Source organism: Seriola aureovittata, chromosome 8, assembly GCF_021018895.1.
Source record: "Seriola aureovittata isolate HTS-2021-v1 ecotype China chromosome 8, ASM2101889v1, whole genome shotgun sequence".
Classification (NCBI taxonomy): Eukaryota; Metazoa; Chordata; class Actinopteri; order Carangiformes; family Carangidae; genus Seriola; species Seriola aureovittata.
In genome coordinates, this window is record NC_079371.1 from 13,088,106 (window position 1) to 13,107,848 (window position 19,743).

General features: G+C 41.0%; 1 protein-coding gene across 1 annotated transcript; it reads left to right on the top strand.

The window, feature by feature from the left end:
• Window positions 1-3,970: 3,970 nt before the first annotated feature.
• Window positions 3,971-17,619, top strand: ehd1a (EH-domain containing 1a). The gene is made up of 6 exons (XM_056382262.1): window positions 3,971-4,763; window positions 9,609-9,706; window positions 13,970-14,211; window positions 14,993-15,163; window positions 15,999-16,163; window positions 16,486-17,619. Exons 1-6 carry the CDS (start codon window positions 4,375-4,377, stop codon window positions 17,017-17,019), a joined length of 1,599 nt encoding a protein of 532 aa, XP_056238237.1. The 5' UTR covers window positions 3,971-4,374; the 3' UTR covers window positions 17,020-17,619.
• Window positions 17,620-19,743: the final 2,124 nt, after the last annotated feature.

The window sequence follows — 19,743 nt, forward strand, 5'->3', positions numbered from 1 at the left end:
CTTCTGCTATGACAAAAGGCAATGTCTTCATTTTAATTTACATCATATTTTGAGGTAGCCATTTATTCTAAACTGTTTGCAAATTAAACATATTTCAACAATGTAAAACAAGTTCAACAGGTTCTTTGTTTACTCGAAAGAACGAAAGAAAGAAAGAAAATTAACTAGTTTTTGACTTATGCTTCTCTGGTGCATCATCAGTGATTGATTCTTTCTCCATTTAGATATTTAATCAATTAATTATAATCTGCCCCACATATCTGTATAAGTTTTTGAACCATGTAACAGCAGAGGTAGGAAGCACTAAGAGACTGAATGAAGAGGTCGAAGTGTGAGGGGGCTGATTTGAAGAGGTTTGAGGCTGAATGGTGTCTCTGATTGGCTACTCTCCATCTTGTATGATTGTATCCCATCATCATGTGCCTGTGGGTGTTTGAGCAGAATGCAGTTTGTTGAGTTTTATGGTCAGGTTGGGTCTGTTACATATTTACAGTAAGTGTAATGATTAATTTTTTTTCTCTCTTCCCCCACACAGTCTTAAGCAGCGCTCATTCACGAGCCTACCATTACTTAGGGACAGACTTGTGTCTCTGTCTGCTCACTTCTGCCTTACTTCTTTTCCACTAATGCTTTCTCTCTCATTTTATCCTTTAATTGTTTGACTTGTTTTTCCTCACACTTTCATTTCTTTTTCTTTCCATTTTCTACATCTCTCTCAGAACTGAAATGAGCCTTGTGTGCATTTTTTACTTGGTGAGTATAAACTTTTATATTTGCATCTTAATGTGGCTAATTAACTGGAAATTAGTAATCAAAGAAACAGTTTAGTCACTTTACAATTAATTTGTAGCCTATAGGACATATATAGTTTTCATCTAAACTAAGAGTTTTGTATTGCGTATTGATTAAATATTTACTGTACATCCCCTCTGTTAGAGTCTTTGAGAGTACATTCATATTCTTTGGTCAGTAAAACCTCAATCACAGATCATCCTTTGAACAATTTTGCCGCCAAATTTGAAATGAACTGAATGGCTATAAAGGGAGACAGAAAATGGCCCTTGAGGAAATTTATGAAATGAGTGTAAACTGAAATGAGCTTCAAATGCTTCCTGATTGCGTTATTGGTTGGCTGGCAACAAACATATGTTCCTTCTATTAACTAGGTTGTTGGATGAATGCAACTAATTTGCACAGCTGTGAATGGGGCTAAAATCCACTTTTCATATTTCATTTCAGCAACAGAGAGCGTCTTCAGCCTCAAAATCTCTGCACCTGTTGTATCTCCGTAAACCACTATGGCTGTTTTTGAAAGGGGATCTAAAATTGACTGAAATATAATGTGTTCAGGATATAAAAGGTAATCGTTGTAGATTTTGATTCGAAGCCAGCCTGATCCTGTGAAAATGGTGAGTGTGAAGATATCTGCAAGTATTGAGTGAACCCTTCAGCACAAAAGTCTTGTTTATAATATGTCACTTTCTTCTCAAATTCAACTTCCTGACACAGTACCGACCAGATGAGACTCTCTGTCCAGGTTTCAGGCACTATGATCATAAACACATTCATCTGAGCCCAGAGATTCATGATAAAGTCTCTAAATGCACTTTCAGTGGAATTATCTGGTAAAAAAAAAAAAAAAGGGCAAAGTCGAAGGAGACAATAGGGGTGAAGGTCTCTTTAGCTTAAATTGCTTTATGGTTCTGTTTTGTACAGAGGGAGAGAGTTAAGGGGTCAAAGCTCAGTCAGGATAAGTTAAGAGAGATTATGGGAAACTAAGGAGATGAGGTGTACACAAGGAAATGATGCGTGCTGCTGTTTACTTCTTGTCTTCAAAACCATATCAGTGCCTATGTGTAAAAGATTAATTTTAATGGACAAAGGGGTTAAAATGAATTTGCTGGGATGACACTCCCTCTTGACTCATAGCACACTTTCACTGAGTAATTGACATTGATTTTATTGGAGTCAAAAGGGTAACATGTAAACGTAGAAGCAGTAAAAACCAAGATCAGGAGTCTGAAGGCTGCGGTGGATGATATTTTACTAACCATTTATTAGGTGTGGGTTGTATTATCACATGAGGACTTGGATATAAAATCTGCAGTAAAATGATTTGAATTTGTGTAGTCAGCAAGGCCCGACCAAAAGAGGGCAGCATTATTTCATTTGTGGTAAACTTTTATGAGACTGGTGCCATGTAGGTTAAGTATTTAGGGTTATGAAACATTTATCTTTGAGCCATTGTTTGCATCTACCAGTTTAAGAGTATGGAAACAATACGATTCTGGCCTCTGCTGGGGATGTGAACAATTCACACACATCATGTTTAATCTGCATTGTAGTTGTCAAAAGAAGATAATCACATCTGGATGATCACAATCAAACCCCACAAATATTCCCAAGCACTTGAAGTAACCTCAGCCCTGTGGTGAAATGAATACTAGAACTTTTGTACCAGTGCTGTCAGCTGTGTTGTTTCTGTGGGTCTCACCAGCTGTAACAGCATCTCCATATGGAAAAACTCTGGCTTCCAGTGGAGCTGCTGTTATCTGTGGAGAGACACCTCTCGTCATCGAAACACTGCTGCGACTCTGTAACTTACAGTGGACACATCTGACTTTCAAATGTTAATGGCTTGTATACAGCAACACCTTCCAATGGTTGTTTTTCTGTTCAGTTTTGTGTTAATGCTTATTTCTCTGCAGGTTGGTCTTTGAGATAAAATAAAGCAAATCCTGTAAATCCTGTATAACTGTCTCTCTGGTTCTTTATTATATTATTTGTACAGAGAAAACACAAACAGGACATTAAAGGACACCTTTCTTATGAGTATGTCAATTCTCTCTCTCTGTGTGTGTGTGTGTGTGTGTGTGTGTGTGTGTGTGTGTGTGTGTGTGTGTGTGTGCAATTTGATATAGCTATCTGAAATTAAAACCAAAATCAAAACTTCATGTGATTGTAAAGGCGACTTTGACTGAATGAATGAATATTTTTGTTCAAGTGTCTTGTACCCTGAGGTGCCCGACCCACATGAGCTTACACGTACTAGTTTCAGTGTTGCAAGTAAAATGATGTGAGGAGAGAACAGATCAGAGTCAGACTAAAAATCTAAATTCCACAGAAACTGACTCTGAGAAATGTGAACAATGTGAAAAATACTCTTCACCCAGTCTGAGAAATACATAGTATTAATTATGTAAAAAAAAAAAAAAAAAAAAATAAAAGTATGTATCATTGTGACCATATCTGTGTGCAATGAGATACAGACCACAACCACATGAAAGAAACCCTTGTGTGTTAATGGTAAAAAGTTACTGGCATGTATGAAATACTCTGCTGATTGTAAACTATAAACCTTTCTAAAGATTAAAAGTCCTTACAAAAGACAGGTTTAAATTAACCTCTTCAATTTCAAAGTAGAAGAAAGTATCAGTGAGAGGCTGTTGTACTTTGTACTTGAGCCAAGGTCTCCTACTGCTCTGAAGCTTAAGTGATGTCCCACTTTGCTTTGGATAAAAGCATCTGCCAAAGGAATAAATGTAAATGTAAAATGTTTCGGTTGAGAATAGCAATGAATTATTTATAGTAGGCTACTACAGTAAGAGATCAATTCATTTGCGTAATTCTGTTGATACCCACAAATCAAAAGAGGGCATCAGAGGCGGCTATAAATTTTTCTTATGCTCAAAACAGAAACTCCAAAACTGAAAAATGTGAAAAATACACATCAACAACAGTGAAAAATACCCAATATTATTGTGGAAGATACACTATAATAAGTCTATCATTTTGTCCCTTTTAATGTGAGGAAATATCACAAATAAAGAAAAGACACTGATAAATTGTGGAAAGTTGGGACGTAAACATTCACTACTATATTAGTGTATATTGGAGTCTGGAGTGGCTTGCGTCCTTGAGGCTTTTACTGTGAAATATATCTGAGTGTTTCCGGTATCCGTGTGCCACTCTCCTTCCTTGGTGGGGTTCACTAACTGACAGCCGGTCGCTAAAAGAGTTAGCCAACAGCTAAGAGGAGTTGTGACGGTATTGCAGTCACAGAAGTGCAGCATTAGGCTATATCTCGCCACCTAGAGCTAGATATTTATGTTGGAGTGTGGCTTGCTGTCTTAGGTGAGCCAACGTCAGTTGAAGAGGGAGTCCTCCCTGAATGACTGGCTGAGTGTGTGGCTAGCTAACGAAGAGGAGGGTGGGGACAAAAAACTTCCAAGACCTCGCCCAGCCGTTGCTTCATTCCAGCAGGCAGCTACTCACTTGACGGTGTGAGTGATCCGCACCACTAAGCTAGATAATTATTTAAGGGGAGACTGACACAACTGTGTCAATTAAGGGCAAAAAAAAAAATCCGTAATCATGTTCAGAAAAAACTTGAAGAAGGACCCCGAGCTATTTCAGAACGTGTCGGAGGGGCTGCGGAGGCTTTACCGGACCAAACTGTTCCCACTGGAGGACACGTATCGATTCCACGACTTCCACTCCCCTGCGCTCGAAGATGCCGACTTCGACAATAAGCCCATGGTCCTCCTGGTGGGTCAGTACTCCACCGGGAAGACCACTTTCATCCGGCACCTCATGGAGCAGGACTTCCCCGGTATGCGGATTGGCCCCGAGCCGACCACAGACTCTTTCATCGCGGTGATGCACGGTGAACAGGAGGGGGTGGTACCGGGTAATGCTCTGGTTGTCGACCCCAAGAAGCCCTTCCGCAAACTCAACGCTTTTGGCAACGCATTCCTCAACAGGTAAAGCCAGTGCCAAGTCCAGAGAGCACATTAAAGAGCTTACACTTAGCAATGTGAAAATTGTAATACATTAGGATAATAGGAACTGGACAGTAAGAGCCCTACAATTATTTGCCTAATATGTGAATGGAATGGATATGTCATGTCAATGTCATGCTTCATATCAACAGCTGTGTGTTAACAAACTTGTCATAACAACAGATCACCCATGGTTTAAATGACCTGCCTACAAGTCCTTACATGTAGCACACTTTTTCAAGGTAGCCCTGTGCCATTGCACAATCTTCCCAGCTGAGCCAAGTGTGCCTGAGAGTTTTCCCTCTTTCATCATCCTGAGAGAATGCGGGTATTTAGTGTCAATAGCAAGGTGGAAGAGCCAGTCTGTGTATAGAAAACCAAAGGGCAGTAAGGTGCTTTCCCAGCACCTTATGCCATTCACAAGAAGCCCTTTACCTTTCACTTTGAACCGCCGAATCCTGCCAGTTAACATGGCACCTTGCCCTTTTTCATGCACTTCTTCCTATGCTAAAAGCACCTGGCAGAGCCACTTGTGACAGACGGTGTTGTCCCAGTGTCACAGTATGGCCCCTTGAACATACAAATACTTGTAAGTGATGTTGCTAGGCAGCAAGCTGACCTTGTCCTGTCCTCGGATGTTGGTGCCATAAGTTGAGTACCTGCTGGTCATATAAATGTTACCACATCAGTAGAAACTGAGAGCCAACTCCCTTATTTCACTACCGGTGAGTGTGTCTTATGAAATCTTATCACAAAGGGTTAAAGGTTTTGGAGTTACAGTCTATCTTCTTAAAGTATGTTAATTTGAGTCAGCCAGTGTTTTACCATGGTTACAGTTAGGTTATAGTGACAAGACATTGGAGTTTGAGCCACATTCCTGATGACCTATAGATTCTGAGGAAACTTCCCAAGGTTTTATGAATCACAGTGGGCGGCACTCAGGTCTGTTATTCACCCTGAAAAGTCAGAGGTAGAATTGTTCCCCTGGCAAAAACTCAGATGACTCAGAAGTATTACTCAGGTGGAGCTTTCACCAATTAATGCAAGACAGCAATGGAAAACATCTGAAAAAAAGATATAATAGCAGTATATAAAACAGAGGAGAAACTGAAAAAAGCAAATGTAATCGAGAGAAAAGGGGCCATGAAGGACAGCGGAAAGACTGCATAGTGTTTCACATAGTACATGAAATCAGCTCCTACCAAGTCAACGTACAAGGTGAGACTGCACAGGCAAGGTGCTATGAGTCAGTGTCAGTTGCTTGGTGAAAGCTAGAACATCTTAATCCAGTCTATTGCGTGTGTGGATTTGTGATGACAGGAGATAGCTACCATCCGATTGTTGAAGGTGTCACTTCCTGGTGGATGTGATGGGTATATACCCTTCTCTTCCTGGTAGCCAGGGTGGTGTCACCCGGCACAGGAGTAGCCAGGAAAACAGATGGACAAATAATACAAAGAGATAAATGACTAACTTGTGGACCATAATGATCTTAATCTGTTATTAGCTCCAGATTATCAAGTGGGTCATGTAGCCCTTTTCTTTATTAGTACAAACACTCAGATTGACGCTTCCTCATTGAAGCCTATTTCCCATTATCCATTGAAATCATTTCCCTCAATTATGTGAAGTGTTTGCTTTATCTTGCATTAGGTCAAACTTCTGCCAAACAACATCATGAGAGTCAGACCCAGAAAAGTGAAGTAATGCATTAACTGTGTGTGTGTGTGTGTGTGTGTGTGTGTGTGTGTGTGTGTGTGTGGCCAGGGTTGTGACACTTCATAGGCCACAATTCACTGCACTGGAGTTGATTACAGACTTGAGGGGAAACCAGATAAGATTGTATATAAACAAAGACTACTGTCCATCACAGCATCATTTATCAAACTGTTAGACTCAGTATTGTGGTATCATGGGACTTGTGGTTCCCTTTGAATTCATTCTGCATCTTTGTCTCAGAGGCATATTGAGGCTTGGGTGGTCATCCATTGGCTTAGGGAAAGTTCACATGATCGTACATAACAGGATATGTGTGTATGGCAGTCACAGGTGCATGACCTGCTTGAACAGCTGTGTGTATGTGTAGGCCTAATGCAGAATTCAGTTTTGATGGGATGTATCATGGAGTGGGCCAACAATTGATAACATTTTTGTCAAGAACAAGATCCAGACAGACATTTGGAACTGGGCTGTTTTTGGCTCAGACTGGGCCAATTTTCCACCCATGAGGCCAAAAGTATTTGGATTGGCCTTCAGCTGATGGATGGTTACATGTATTTTTACTCATAAAAGTAGATAGTGAATATCACGGGTCAGATCGTTAATTGATGGATTTGAGGTGGAGACCATGATGGCAGCTCCACTCTGTAGTTCTTTAACTATAGTCATTCAACCTGCAGATTATCCCTTAACCGCCAGGCTCAGATAGGGCTTATCCTCAGTATAACCAGTTATTTATGAAGAGAGTAAACACAAATCAGTCATGGGATTCTCACAACTACAGTTTGTTCTTGGACAAAGCAAAAAGGTAAAGACTGGTGTACTCAACTAGCTTGCCAATTTATCCATTATTTGTATTCTGAAGCAGCTCTTGTGCAGTGATTTTGTACCATGTGTGTCTGTAAAAGTAATTTAATACTTCTCTTCCACCTCCTGATAGACCTGCGTATTTTTTAGCTCTTGTTCCCTTGTAGTTAAAATGCCACTGCAGTCAGAGGGCCCCAGTGTGTTTGTGCTCTCTCTGTATGCCATTAGTCAGTAAAACCAGAGTCAGCAAAGTTTAAGTTCCGCACTGGCCCACCCCGGCCCACACTGTCCTGCTCCGTCCTGCTCCGTCCTGTCCTGCTCATGGCCTGTTATTCCAGGACACTGACTCTGCACTTTGCTGAGATAGGGGCTGACATATGCACAGCCTTACACAGCACATAACAAATACACGAGGAAACGTGTAGATATACATATATATATAATATATAGATCATTTTTTCACACACACAAACAACTGAATTTTAGAGGAAGCATACGTGGAAAAACACCACACACACCGTTGTAACCTCCCTGTCCAAATCCCAAGTGCTAGTGACAGCCACCCCGTTTCCTCTTCTCTACGGGAAGCTGAGGTTACGATGTGGGGGAAGGTCATGGATCAGGAGGTGGAGCAGGAGAGGAAGACCTTCTGTTATAAGCTGGAACCAGACTTCCAGTATGACTGGACAGGTCTGATTTTGAAAATTAACCTAGGTCTGTGGCCTCAGAGAGGATGGGTGTCTCACTCTCTCGAGACATAATCAAACATCCAAGCACTCAGATATTTTCAAGTTCTCGGGCCCCCGTGCCTGGTAGGGTCCTGCCCTGTTTCTAAGAATTCCAGCTCAAGTTCATCGGAGCATTTTTTCCTACTGTGTGGAAAATGTTGGGATAGATAAATGGAAAATCTGAGCCAAGATTCCAACTGGATATCATACTCCATCAGCTATGAGAGGGAGGGGAAAAAACTGCATGTTTGTTATCTTTGGCACTCACTATTATTGTATTGTAATACCATACATAGGATCTCCATGCAAGAGGCACTGCTTTCATTTTTTTTTTACTTGTTCATTGTCCTCAGATTTTTCCATTTTCCCCCTCTGCGTGTGGTGTGAGACCTCTGTTAGGGTCTGTGGTGTGTCTGGCCTTAGTGCGGTTGCAGCAGGAATGTAAAAGCACGGTTCTCCCGGTCTTATGACCTGGTGCCTCTGAGCTCATGTTGTGAGTATCGGTTCAGATTGACTCAAAGGGCAACAGAGCGAGATGTAGTACTCTGAGCTGTGGGGTCACTTAACAATCCCCTTCTTTGTTCTGAATGGGACACCGTGGGTTTATTCAAAAGCACTCATCCTCTCTCGTGCTTTACAATGTGTTTATCTGTCTGTGTTTGTCTGTGTGTATGATTTCAGTTGGAAAGTGAAACTGCCACTTGAAAGTTTAAATCCCAGTGTCCAAGCATAAAAGAGCCTATTGTGTAGTGAATAATGTTGCATTGGGAATGACTCACGCGTACAATTCATAAATTGTTAAGTATTGCCCCGGTGTTTCCCTAACATTCTTACATCAATGGAGGCCTCATACAGTTAATACTGCCCCCACTGTTAGGAAAATATGTGACTATATCATCATGTATTCTTCTGATCTCTTAGGAAGAACAATTAAGTGCAGACTAGCGCTGCAACTCACGATTAGTTTAATTTATGGTTTGGTGTATAACACATCAGAGAAGAGAAAAAAAGGTCCATAATAATTTCCCAAGGTGACGTCTTTAAGACCGAGGTGATGTCCTCAGTTAGATTTTTTCAGTTAGATTCACTATAATGTGAAATATCTGGCATTGTTGCTTGATAATGCACTTAAACGATTAATTAAATTATAAGTTAATTATAAGTGTTGCCTGTTAAATTGTCAGCTGTTTGACTAATTGATTGATTGATTGATTAAATAACAAATTGTTTCAACTTTAGTTAAATCTAACTGCAGACAGTAAAATTTAATTCTGTTTCATAATTTATTTGCAAAAATCAAATTATTCTGTCAACATGAACAATTTTTAAATGAAAGGATTTCTGAAAATGTGATAGTAGCTGCACTCTGGACCCATATTTACTTTACACTTAGTGCTTACACTCAGTTCCATGTTTCAGCTGCTTAGCTTTTCCAGTAAGGGTATTAGTACTAATATTAGTGCCCCAGAGCAAGGAAGTTGTTACTGAAAACCAGTAGAATAATGTCTGTTTAGTGCCATGCTTGTGTATAAACACTCTAAACCAACCGGTTTTCTTTCTGTTTTCTTGACAGGTTCATGTGTGCCCAGATGCCAAACCCTGTCCTGGAGAGCATCAGTATCATCGATACTCCTGGAATCCTGTCTGGGGAGAAACAGAGGATAAGCAGAGGTCTGCTTCACACACATACACCGTCACTTTACCCATTCTCTCACTGACCTATTCTTTAGCACTACTACTGTTAAATAAAGCCACACCCTCTCAGCTCAGAAACCCTGAAATACTCTAATCAGAGAGCCTTGCACACACACATGCAAAATAACCTCACAGGAAGTCACAAGTTTAAATAGAAGTGGAAACATGCTTAAACAACCTGCATACTCTTCCTTTCCCTGAGCCTCTCTCTGGTATTTCTTTTTGGTATGTGCTCTGCAAAGTCCACCCTAGTCTCTCATAGTGCTGTCAAACCCATATTTAAGGCCCTCAGGCCCAACCAACCAGGTCATGTCAATCTGATAGAGGCCTTCACAGCTTGACAGAAGTAAGGAGGGGACACAGGACACTTTGAAGTTCATTTCCTGTCTCTGTACCTGTGGTTTTCTAAGGCACCATCGTCATTCATATCCTTCCCTCTTTTTTGTTTTTCTTTTAGTTTTCAGATCGTACTGTAGCCAGGTTTATTTTAAAAAGGGCTGAATTAACACCAGTAAATAAATAAACACTTCCTCTGTATAGCTGTTTTCTGTCATTCTGTGCACCCTCTCTGTTTGTCCTGTGCTGTGTCATTTATCACTTTATATCTGAGTCATTTCCCTGTTCTCTGTGGAAATAAATCAATTCATATTTTTATCCATTTCCCCATGTGGTCCAACAACGCTGTTGACCTACAGGGTCACTTCGGAATTGCCACATGCACAGTTTTCCTTTTTACTTTTGATGATCCTACAGAAAGCAAGCAGAAATAACAGTACATCTCAAGACAGCTTCTGCTTTTCTACCTGATTTCAGCCCCTTAAAGAGGAAGCACACTTACAAACAGTGGAGTTTTTGTGTACTCAGGGGAAAGGAAATGGAGTAAAATGGCAAACATAGCATAGAGTTTCCCAAGACCCCCCCCCTCTCACCACCACCACTGCCTGTGTTGCACAGAGAGCTGAAATGAAATTAATTGATAGTGTCAGTCCTAATAAGAAGCATGAGAAACATGAAAAAAGCATGATGGTTGTCGGAGAGATTGAAAAGGCCAAACAAGTGACTGTAAACACAGAGGTGTAACCCTAACGAAAGGAAGTAGGTGTGTATGTGTGTGTATGTATGTGTGTGTGCATGCATGTGTACAGTATGAATGAAAAGACTGGCACATCTCGAGGTGACCCCGTCTGAGGAGCAGATGAAATCTGATGCCTCATTCCTCAGACAGTTTGTTTCCGTACATACATACTTATACATTCTTACCCTCAAACACACACACGTTTATTCCTTTTTTTTCAAGCTTACACACACACTCACTCACACGTTATCCTCTGCTCTGTTTCTGTATAAATACGGATACAATACAGTACTCCACAGACGTACTGTACTGACTGTGTCATATATAAACAGGACTGATTGGATTGTGCAGCTGAGGTGTGACGGGCATGTGTTTGTCTCAGTACTAGTAGTAGGCAGATGTTAGGCTTGTACCAGTCTACAGGAAGTTACACTATTATTTCAGGTTTTCCCTCAGTGATGTAATCTGCTTACAAAAGTCGTGTGTGACTTGTCAAATATCATAGCCAAACATATATATATATATATATATATATGTGTGTGGTATCAGGTGTGGTCCGACCCATGAGTTCTGAGCACTCATGTTATAATGTAGTAATAACTACTGAGTACTCATGGGTCAGAATTTGAACGTACTGATGGCCGTCACAGCTGGTGTGATCCTATTGCAAGAGGGTCTTTACTTGGCACATCATTTTTAGGCCTGTCCAAATTTGTCATGAGTGCCTGGGTGTATCATAGCATGTCTATGCATATGTTAGAGACATAGCAGTTGTTGATGCTATGTGTTATGAGTCTAAGTCTAGGCTTGAGCAGCTGTCTTTCTGCCTGATTCCCTGACACGTGTGTTAAAAACAGACTTAAGAGAGAATGAGCAGATGTCCTCGGCTGGGTCCCACGGGGATTTCAGACTTAAAATATTCCCCTTTTATCCCTCTACACTTACATGTCATGAGCACAGTCACACACTCCTTTTTGCCTAGTGTTTTTCTTTGTCCATCCCCTATGTCCATCTCTTATTACATTTCTGTTTTTCCCTTACTTTCACTTTTACTCACCCCGTCTTTCTCTTTCTCTTTCTCTTCCTCTCCTTTCTTTTCTACGCCTCTCTCTGTCTCCCTCTCCCATCTATCTATATCTCTGTCTCAATTTGTCTCTCTCTGTGTATATTAATCGTACCTCTCAGTCTCTGTTTTGTATTCACGTGTTCAGACACAGACAAAAGACAGCCATGTTGGAATGCATGTGCAGCAGATCTGGCGTTGATTGTGCGGCAGCCGAGATGAACTTTTAGAGCAACTGCATTCTTCTCTGATCAGATGACACACAGACTCTAATCAAAAACATAATTCTCTCTTCCTCACTTCCTGCACAGCTCCTCGAAGCAAAGGAAAGTCCAGGAAAAAGTCCTGTTTAATGTAATTCGAGTTAGCCCCCTTGTGTCTCAAATACCCAAAGGAAGTGAGTAGTACATTACGTTTCGATACTCAGGCAGGGATAGAAATCTGTTTATAGGTTAACCCATGTCAGGCTCATCACTTTTTGGTGTTATCGTCATTACTGACACTGCATAGCATAGTATTTTACTTAACACTTGTATTTGCCCTCTGTCTCAAATGTTTGTTCTCTTGCTTCCCTTTTTGTCTTTCATGACTGGCAAGCTTGTTGTTTATAACGCACATCACTGTCCATGATAAAGGTCATTTCATTTTTGAGGCTAATACATGTTGTAGATTTATGAGTCAGACTGTCCAAAGGGACTCTGGTTCAACTGATCTTTACCTCCAAATGCGTCTCTCCTGCTGTCTCAGTAAAGCTAGTTAATCGGTAACCAAGGCTGAAAGCCCTGCCTCTTCAAAACCCTTATCTAAACATTATTGGATCAACATGACTTGGAATATGAACATACAAGCCACAATTAAACCTTGTCCAACATGCATTTATTGACCGATTGGAGCCATTGAGATCTTTGTCCAGTTGGCCTCTGAATTTCTCCACACAGACTATTTGTAAGCACAGCATTCAGTGGAAAATGTGAGAGATCCTTTCATATTGACATGAGCTTTCCAGATTTTTGTCAATAGCTTTCTAATTTTTTTTGCATGACACTGTTTCTTTACTTGGACCCACTTCCACTGCATGTCCATCCTCGTTTAAGAAATGTGTAACATGTCCTAATGAGCTAGTATTTTCAGTTATTTTGTCAAAGGTTTTCTCATTTTTTATCATAGACACTTTGTAAAGTCGAACTTTACATTAAAATAATGCACAACCCTTTTTGTTTTTTCAATATTGAACTAAAATACAAATCATATTTAAATTTTGGCTTAATGTATGTACTTGGTTGTTTTAGTTATTTTGGAGGTATGAGCAGCTAATAAAGGTAACAAAAACAAACAAACAACAAAACATTGAGGGAGTGAAATTACCTGTAGCCTACTGCAACAGCTCACATGGTGAATATAGTATAATGCACACGTCCATAGCACTAATTCCATCAGTGCAACAGAGTCGTGTTATAATCACCACTCCGCTGCTCTCAGTTTCTAGAAATAGTGTTTTCACACTACAGTTATTTCTAATAGTTTTTTTTCTTTGCCCTACTTCTGATTGATGTTAAGCAGCATCAAGACAACAAGTTAACGGAGGATGTTTTGAGTTAGCATTCACTGGAAAACAGGGGAAATTAGAAATAAAGGCTGCTGAAGTAAATAAAAGGCCCGGTCACTCTACGATGTGGCGGCTAAACTTAAACATATACATACCATATGTATGAGGATTATAAATAGCAGTAGAATACAGTAAAATTAAGCAGTGCAGAGTATCTCTTACACATTTCTGCATAAGCCCTGTCCCCATCCAGTATAAATCTGAATATAGATATTTTTGTGAAGTAAATAGATACAAGAAGGAGCTTTGCATTGCTGTTACCTCAGTGTTTAGGATTGTCACTAATGTCAGATGTGATGATGTTTCCAGCCTAAGTACATTCAAGCCTCATGTAATTCTGACCGTGTCTCAGTCAATTCAGCCTGGGGAAAATCCTCAAATCAACTGTAAGAAAAGGCAATAACCAGGCATTATGTGAAGTTATTAGAAGGAACAACAACACATGTACAGATCCCAACTTTTAACAGCCGGTCTCCTCCACTTGTCTCTCTCCAGGTTACGACTTTGCTGCAGTGCTCGAGTGGTTTGCAGAGCGCGTGGACCGCATCATCCTCCTGTTCGACGCCCACAAACTGGACATCTCTGACGAATTCTCTGAGGTGATCCGCGCTCTCAAGAACCATGAGGACAAAATGCGTGTGGTGCTGAACAAGGCGGACCAGATCAGCACTCAGCAGCTGATGAGGGTTTATGGAGCACTGATGTGGTCTCTGGGCAAAATCATCAACACACCTGAGGTAAAAATCATTTCTTTTTCACACTTGTGCTTTTGTGTTATCCATTGTCTATTTAAATAAATGCGAGCATGTGTTTATTTCCCACACTGGCTGCCAGAACTTCCCTTCTTAAGCTGGTAATAGCAGGTTGTTAGATATACTCAGAACGGTCACAGTCTGTTAATGTTTTGAGGGAAAATGTGGCCATCTTAGGCAGGTCTGGACAGAGGTCAGATGACCTTTTTTTTTCTTCAAGGACGAGAGTAATCGAATCGTCATTCCAGCCAGTGTTTTCAGCCTGTTGTTGTAACAAAAGTCATAAGAGAAAAACTCTTGAATGTGTGAATGTAATGAAAGTGAAAGGCAATTTTAATATCTTCTATCACAGATCCTATGTCCTGCATGATATCATGTGACCCAACTTGTCTTATGATTTTTCCCTGACTGTTTAGTTAATGTTTGATCCAGAGCCATATTCATAAACCGATCCCAGAGAAACCTTTGGATCATGTAGACAATTATTAATTGACTTTGAGGGTGCATTGTACCATGAAGCCTCTCTATATGATATAAAACACAATACACTTCCCTTTCAACATCACAGTCCTGTATCATGTTGTCTGCACATCCTGTTTGTGCTTTTTTGGGCATATTTAGTGCTTATCTAAACATTTTAGCCAGATTACAGTGTCATGTATTTGACCTGTGCAAGAATTTGCTCTGATGTGGGTGTGAGCAGTAAAGTGTAACCAGAGGGACAATGAAGATTAATGGAGATTAACTTGTGCAAACTTTATTCCAGGTTGTGCGTGTGTACATCGGGTCGTTCTGGGCGCAGCCTCTGCTGGTCCCAGACAACAGGAAGTTGTTTGAGGCAGAGGAGCAGGATCTGTTCTTGGACATACAGTCGTTGCCACGTAATGCAGCACTACGCAAACTCAATGACCTCATCAAACGCGCACGCCTCGCCAAGGTCAGTCTAGCAGCTCTGTGAAGTACAGTGATGCTTTGAGCTAATGGCTAACATCAGCATGCTAACATACTCACAGTGACAATGTTAACATGCTGACAGTTAGCAGATGTAATGTTTGACATGTTTGGCATTTTAAGATGTTTAGCATACTAACATTTTCTTATTAGCATTAAACACAAAGTACAGCTGAGGCTGATGGGAATGACATTAGTTTTTTAAAGTAACTGAAAAATTAACTTTTTGACCTAATGATGGCACTAGGTGAAATGTCAAGAGACAAAAATGAAATAATTCAGCCTGAGGGGGGCTCATGAATGTCTGTACAAAATGTCATAGCAATCCATCTGATAGCTGTTGAAGGCCAAGGTGGTGTACTGACGGTCATTGCCATACCAGGAACCATGCTGCTTGCATCGCTTAAAAACCCCCTGATTAAAAAAACTGTTTGTTCTCACTCCTACCACCTGTCCTCCAGCCCCACAAGGAGGATTACGCAAAAAAAGTCCTGTCATATTCAACATGGGTAGTGTTTAGTTTCTGAACCAGCCACAGGCAGAAGTGAGAACAAAAGTGTGTCTGAAGCGTACAGCAATCTGACACACCAGTAACCTTGTAACACTTACAAGAATTGAAGAAAGATTATTTGTTGTTGCTACCGGTCTGTATTTATACTGAGTAAATCCCTAATTTTAAGAATCCCCTCCAGAAATGTTTTAAGACATATATGAAAGTACTCCGCGTTGAATAATAATAATCTGGTAAGAATTTTCCACAAAAAGTTCAATTAACTAGTTACAGATAAAATAAATTATGTCTGTTTTCCTATGGTGACCAGGTGCAGGCCTACATTATCAGCTCTCTGAAAAAGGAGATGCCCAGTGTGTTTGGAAAGGACTCCAAGAAGAAGGAGCTGATAGCCAACCTGGGAGAGATTTACCATAAGATCGAGAAGGAGCACCAAATCTCACCTGGAGACTTTCCCAACCTGGCCAAGATGCAGGTGAGATAAGGATAAATCCAGACGTACTATCCAGAGATACAGATCTGATGAAGTAACAACTTCGACTCTATTTTTGTCATGTTGTATAAAGTGTTTGGTTCAGAGTAGAATGACCTTCCAACCTTTACTCTCTTCACATCTTTGCCCTTCTTTCCTGTCCTTGCCCTCCTGGATGGGCCAGGACGGGGATGAGATTTATTTTTCCTGGTTTGTCAGGAAATCCTGCTTCTTGTACGCTACTCCTGTTGGTAGCTACTGAAGACTGATCTATTTCTATCACCAATTCCTGTTTTCTCTCAAACCCCCCCCCCTATCCCTTCAGGAGCTGCTGAATGGCCAAGACTTCTCCAAATTCGCCGTGCTGAAGCCCAAACTGCTGGAGGCGGTGGAGGACATGCTAGCCAACGATATCGCCCGTCTCATGGCCATGGTTCGCCAGGAAGAGGCAGCCATGCCTAGCCAGACCGTGAAGGGTGGAGCCTTTGAGGGAACCATGAGTGGTCCCTTTGGTCATGGCTATGGAGAGGGTGCCAGCGAAGGCATTGATGAGCTGGAGTGGGTGGTGGGTCGCGACAAGCCTACATACGATGAGATCTTCTACACTCTCTCTCCCATCAACGGCAAAGTGTCTGGTGCTGCAGCCAAGAAGGAGATGCTGAAGTCCAAGCTGCCCAACACGGTGCTGGGAAAGATCTGGAAGCTGGCTGACGTGGATAAAGACGGCCTCCTCGATGACGAAGAGTTTGCCCTCGCCAACCACCTCATCAAGGTGAAACTGGAGGGCCACGAGCTGCCGCCCACGCTGCCTGATCACCTGGTGCCCCCGTCCAAACGTGGGATAGTCCAGCAGGATTAGAGGAGAGGGTAGCAGCCTAGAGATGTCAGCGCTTTGAATCATGTTTAGGACTCTCCAGACAAAAAAGTCCAACGAAAAGCATGAACAGCATCATCCTCCATCAAGCTGTGAATCTCCAGGCTTCCTGACGCACCGTGAGGAGGTGTTACTGTGATCTTTTCCACCAGAGAGAGACTGGAGGGATTCTGGGGGGGGAAGTGGGAGGGAGGGTAGGTCCATCTTTGTGCATTAGGGAATAATGTTCAGGTATCTATTAGAAATAAATGTGAGGGGGGGTTGATTTACCACCTGATGAAAGGACATTACTGGATGGATTACATGATCTGATGCGTAGCTGGAGGTTGCATGATGGGGCTGAACATGGATTTGTGCATCCTGTGTAAAAGATGTCTTATAAGCATACGGTCCATATTATTATATGTTGATCCAAAGAAATATAGTTTTTTTCCATTTGGAGAGAGAAAGAGGAAATAAATCAAAACAGCTGTTAGAATTGTTTTATCTATATTTTTGTATTTCCTGACTGTTAACTTTGACTCTTTCCAAATGCTTGCCTTTTTATTATTTTGCCAGATAAATAAAAAGGAGTACTGTACCGTCCGACTCGTGGTTATGTGGATTTTTATTGAGTCTTTCTATGGTACATAACTTTGGTTAGATTTTAGCAGGTGTTTGACTGATGGGAAAAAGCCTCTAATTGAAATCTGGGGAAACCTAACTAAAATAAATTATCTTTGCACAATAAATCTGAACTGCATCATAGTTTTGTGTTTTTTTTATTTGTATTAATTTGTTATTGATGTTCAGGCCAAGGGCTATGTCACTCAGAGGTCATCCATAGACTGACTTTTATTTTGAAATGCACTCATTTTGATAGTTGTGATGTGGTCTACTGCCCCCTGTCGGCCAGAAAGACTAACCAGATGCCTCAGGAGGACATAAAAGGCCATTTATCCATGAAACAAGTCGCTTCTGACTGCATATATTTAGTGCAAATTGAAAACAGTGGTGTCGGCAGACACTCGTCACATGGAGACAATTTACAAAGCTAAAAATTCAGTCCAGGTTCAGGGAGACGAGCACAAATCAAAAACAGAAAGACAGGAATCTCTCACATGTGAGACTTATTTTTGAATCTGAATAGAGATGAAGTTGGCTGTTTATAACTCCTTTAACTTCACCTCATAAACCTGCATTATTATTGTTCATCATATTATTCACCATTATTATTAGAACCTGGACAAGTTTGAATTTGCTCAGGTCTATTTGCATAATTCAAACAGGATGTAGGAATAAGAAACTGAAATGTAAATCAGATGCACTGCAACCTTTGAGAGTAAATTTAAGGAAAATATGTTTTTCCCATGTGAGCCTTGTTTTTAATGGGAACAGCAATCAGGCGATTGATGCAAGGCCAAGAATTACATCAGCATATTCCCATATTAAATCTTCCACTGCATGTCTGGTCAAGTGTGTTTACATATTTCCGCACTTCCACATCTATCATCATCGACTTGGAACAATCAGCTGGTTGTTTGGAATTTGTGTGACCATGGCATCACAGCTGAGCGCACCAGACTGCCTCTCAACATCTCAGTGTTTCGTTTCGTTTTCATGTTCCGTACAGAGTCATGTTTTTCTCCCTCATCAGGATACTCATTGGTATTCTGCTCACTGACTCACTACATTATCAGTCAGCCTGATCTCACCTCATTATCTCCACAGCAGCAGGACATTTCATGTTTGATAAAGTCCAGAGGCGCTCTCTTGTGTCTCGATAAGTTACTACAGTTATTGTGCTTGGATATAGACTCATATTAGGGCCAATTCTAACACTATGTATGGTGGTGTTCTTTGTCCTCTGCTGCAGCTACAGTGCAGGGCTACTGCTCAGTGAACATTGTGACTCATGGTGCATTGATCATATTTAACCCCTAGATAATAATGTCAAATCTATGTCACAGACCTACACCAACACAAGAGGTGTGAGCATTTTCTCCCCTTCTTCACTATTTACATAACCTTGAGGAAATAACCACGGACTGCAACAATGATTAAAATCCAGTGATGAACATATACAGTGTTGTGTTGCTCTGATAAAACCATTGCGTCATGTATTGTATGATTTGATACAAATGTTTTGATTCAAGGCCCAAATTAGGATTAAAGCATTTTCTGTCACAGAAACTGAGCTGAAGTCGCTGTACAATAATAAGAAAGCACTGAAGTGAAGCTCCCTCAGAAAACTTTTTGTTCAGTCAACAGATAATTTACAGCTGGTAGAAGCTTCGGGCTTCCTCTTGTTCTGTTGATGATAATATATTGACAGAAAGCTGCTGGAATGGCCACAGTGGTGTGAAGTGAGAGGCAGCATGACTGCATGTCCCTGTGTTTCTGTACACTGTGTGTTTAGATAGCTGTCGCCCTCCTCCACTGTATATCTCTGCTTTACATAGTTTCCTTTTTCCTGTCTTCCTCTGTTAGGACGTCACTATATTCCCCGTGTCTCTTTTCCCCTCTTCCTTCCTTTTCCTTCCACTGTTTATGGAGAGCAGCTTCTCCCTGTTTTTCTTCTTCTGTTTCTTTGTTTTCTTTATTCTGTATTCCCATCACTCCCCTGACTCTTTCTTTCACCCCCTATCTCAGTGTTTTGGGTCACATTTGTCCCTTAGATGTCTAAAAATAACCCCCCGCACCAACCCTCTGACACACTGACCCCTGCAG